The sequence below is a fragment of the Anarrhichthys ocellatus genome, unplaced genomic scaffold (genome assembly GCF_004355925.1).
Source record: "Anarrhichthys ocellatus isolate YVR2014 unplaced genomic scaffold, GSC_Weel_1.0 scaffold78, whole genome shotgun sequence".
Taxonomy (NCBI): Eukaryota; Metazoa; Chordata; class Actinopteri; order Perciformes; family Anarhichadidae; genus Anarrhichthys; species Anarrhichthys ocellatus.
Window position 1 is genome coordinate 2,342,378 of NW_022280108.1, and position 3,663 is coordinate 2,346,040.

Genomic DNA, 3,663 nt, shown 5'->3' on the forward strand with positions numbered 1-3,663 from the left:
GTGTGTGTGTGTGTGTGTGTGTGTGTGTGCGTGTGTGTGTGTGTGCGCGTGTGTCTCACACTCTCTCACCCTACAGATGAATTGCTTCCAGTCACATTTGCTGTTTGTATCATGACGTATTGTACAGATGCATAAAGAATGAATAACAACACAAATATCTCATCGTTCTTCGAGTGTTTTCAGGCCCAAATATCTCAAACTATTTGTTGTTCAATTAAGACATTTGGGGGGAAATATCATGACAGTATTTAAATGATTATGGGACACTGAAACACAAACTATACGTTTCTTTAAATGCTCACTGATGCTGATCTTTATTTAACGTTTAGATCAACTTGCAGCTGCCTCTTTTCTCCAGCTGTTGATTTTCTGTTATTTCAACAAATATGTGTTGAAATGTGTGTGTGTATATATATATGTATATATATATATATATATATATATATATGTAAATATTTATTTTCTTACAGTGCAACCAGTCAGCATCTCCTCTCGCTTCTCCTCTCCAGCGAGAAAGGCACGCTTGGTGCGGGGGGCGTGGCTACAGCAGGGGGAGCCTCACGCAATTGGCGGAGGCAACCAGGGGGGAGGGGGGGGGAGCGTCCACCAATGAGGAGGAGCCTCGCGAGGCGGCGGTCCAATATAGGACCTGGAGGCGAGCAGCATCTCTATTATAGAAGTCAGTGTCAGGCGGAGAGGAGACAGGAGACCCGCAGGAGCGCAGGAGTTACCTCTCCTCTGTTTCCGGTTTGTTTTTTAATCCGACTCTACCACTTTTTGGGGTTTTCTTCTTCTTCTTCTTTTTTTTAAAGAGAAAAATCTCCCAAAGACGGAGCTGACCCAGGAAGACGTACAAGGACCCCCCCACTTCAGATCCGCAATCATGATGTCAATGAACAGCAAGCAGCCTTTCAGTATGCACCCGATCCTCCACGAGCCCAAGTACAATCCTCTGCACTCCAGCTCGGAGGCGATCCGCCGGGCCTGTCTGCCCAATCCATCGGTGAGTCCGACGCGTCTGTGTCCTCCTGCAGCTCCAACCCAAAGCTCCACAGTGTGAGGGGAACACTGGAGAAATGACTCGGTCTGGTCAATGTGATAACTTTTACAAACGATTAGATGTGACACCTTGTGATTCTCTCTTAATGTGTTTCAGTTAGAATATGGAGTCCACATCAGTTGACAGAATATAACTAAAATAAAAATCGTATTTGTGTTACTAAAGTCAGAAAACAGACGAGGTGTCATGTTTGGACACAGACGGGTTACAATGTAACTGCCAAAACAAACAAACAGAATATCAGATGAGATATTGAATTCAATATAATGGATATGATGGAAAGGATCAGGCAGCACCAGCGGCCCAAATAGGGCACGAAGTCGGTGCGTAAAGACGCGCAGACGCGTGTGTGAGAAGCCGTGAGTGTGAGTCATAAAAGAGGATAAAAGATGAAGGAGGAAGAGGATTCTCTGAGCGCGCGTTATCTCATATTTTCTCCATTCATATTCAAACTGGTCTCATTTCATTGTCCGTAGAAATTATTCAGGAGATCGTAAATATGAATTTTAAATGAATATCCATCCACGCTGTCTGACACACGCACGCTGATGGAGCTGCGTTAGATTTCATTTTCTGAGAATCAAGAAAACGAATTTAATGTCACGTGAATTTTTATATTTTAATTATTGTCTGAAAATAATTCGGCTGTTTTATTACAAAGATAATCGAACAGTTTTCACGTAAAATAATACAACGTTTTGTGATATTTAAAGTAAAAAAATAAATAACAACTTTTGATAATCAGGTCTGAAGATTTATGTATTTTTGTTGCTCATCATTTTGAATTAAAACTTAAATTTATTTATTTAGTTTTCCACATAATTTCAACATTAATGTATTTCCAAATAAATTAGAATAATCCATATTTAAGATTAGGATTATTATTGGATATGGAAATATCAGTAGATGGTTATAACGTGTTGATTTGCTCTAACCGGCTCGCTCCGCTCCTCCGCAGCTTCAGGGCAACATCTTCGCCGGCTTCGATGAGACTCTGCTGCAGAGAGCCGAGGCTCTGGCCGCGGTGGACATCGTGGCCCAGAAGAGCCACCCGTTCAAACCGGACGCGACGTACCACACCATGACCACCATGACCAGCATGGCCTGCACTCCTAACTCCTCCTCCGCGCACCTGCACCACCCGTCCGTGCTCACCTCCCACCACCACCCGGCGCACCACCAGTCGGCTCAGGGCCTGGACGGCGACCTGCTGGACCACCTCACGCCGGGCATCTCCCTGGGAGGCATGACGGGCTCGGACGTCTGCTCCTCGGCCTCGCACACACACGCCGCCCATATGTCGGCCATCAACCACATGCAGCACCACCACCACCACCATCAGCAGTCCATGAACATGCACCAGCACGCGCTGTCCCACAGCTCCCTGGGGGGCGGCGGCCTGGACTCGGAGCCGGACCCGCGGGAGCTGGAGTCGTTCGCCGAGAGGTTCAAACAGAGGCGGATCAAACTCGGGGTGACGCAGGCGGACGTGGGCTCGGCGCTGGCCAACCTGAAGATCCCCGGGGTCGGGTGTCTGAGCCAGAGCACCATCTGCAGGTTCGAGTCCCTGACGCTGTCGCACAACAACATGGTGGCCCTGAAGCCGATCCTGGAGGCCTGGCTGGAGGAGGCGGAGCGGGCGCAGAGGGAGAAGATGTCCAAGCCGGAGATCTTCAACGGGGGGGACAAGAAGAGGAAACGAACGTCCATCGCGGCCCCGGAGAAGCGCTCCCTGGAGGCCTACTTCGCGGTGCAGCCGAGGCCCTCGTCAGAGAAGATCGCCGCGATCGCAGAGAAACTGGACCTGAAAAAGAACGTGGTCCGGGTTTGGTTTTGCAATCAGAGGCAAAAGCAGAAACGAATGAAGTTTTCTGCGACGCACTAAGACCATCACTGCTGCTGCACACTGTCAGAGAAACAAGGTACACCGTTGGGCCTGCTGATGGTACCGGACCTGTCCGACTCACAACCATTCAACAACATCACACCTTACCGAGTCATCTGGTCTCTTAGTCTGAAGCATGAGACGCGTCTGATGCCTCGGGCTGAACCCTGGACTAAACGTCTTGTTGCGTTCATCACAGTGTTGCAGGAGGAGAAAGTATTCAGAGTAACTGGTTTGGACCACTGACCTCCACTGACCTCCACTCAGTAAAACAGGAACCTTTCCTTGTTTTTTCAGCCTCGTGCAGCTTCATTAACAGCTGGATTCAACGGTGTACCTTTTTATTATAATGCTGACGGTGGAGACGGAGCACCGGGACCGGGACAAAGACTGAGACCCTGTCCAAAAACTTGAGACTCTCAAATGTTGATGCTTCTCCGCAGAGATCCGCGAGATCACCATCAGTTAAAAAAAGAGGAGGAACAACCGTCTCATCCATTCATACGACAATTATTGTACAAAAAAATAATAATACGCATAATAATGACGGGAATCCTTAGTCGGAATAGCTTTTTTATATTTATCATTGTACATATCTGTGAATACGTTGTACCTCCGTGTGTGGAAAAGCTCATTGAAATGTATTGGCTCTTTTCTCCCACGTGTTGGTTTCTATCGGGAATTCAGTTTTTTTGTTTTGGTTAATTCTTTTTTTTTG

The 3,663-nt window shown here is 47.4% G+C and overlaps 1 protein-coding gene across 1 annotated transcript; it reads left to right on the top strand.

Annotated features, from left to right (window-relative positions):
* The first annotated feature begins 779 nt into the window (after positions 1-779).
* On the top strand, positions 780-3,440 carry pou4f4 (POU class 4 homeobox 4). The gene is made up of 2 exons (XM_031874174.1): positions 780-1,003; positions 2,019-3,440. The coding sequence occupies exons 1-2, from the start codon at positions 884-886 to the stop codon at positions 2,943-2,945; spliced, it is 1,047 nt and encodes a 348-aa protein (XP_031730034.1). The 5' UTR covers positions 780-883; the 3' UTR covers positions 2,946-3,440.
* The last annotated feature ends 223 nt before the right edge of the window (positions 3,441-3,663 follow it).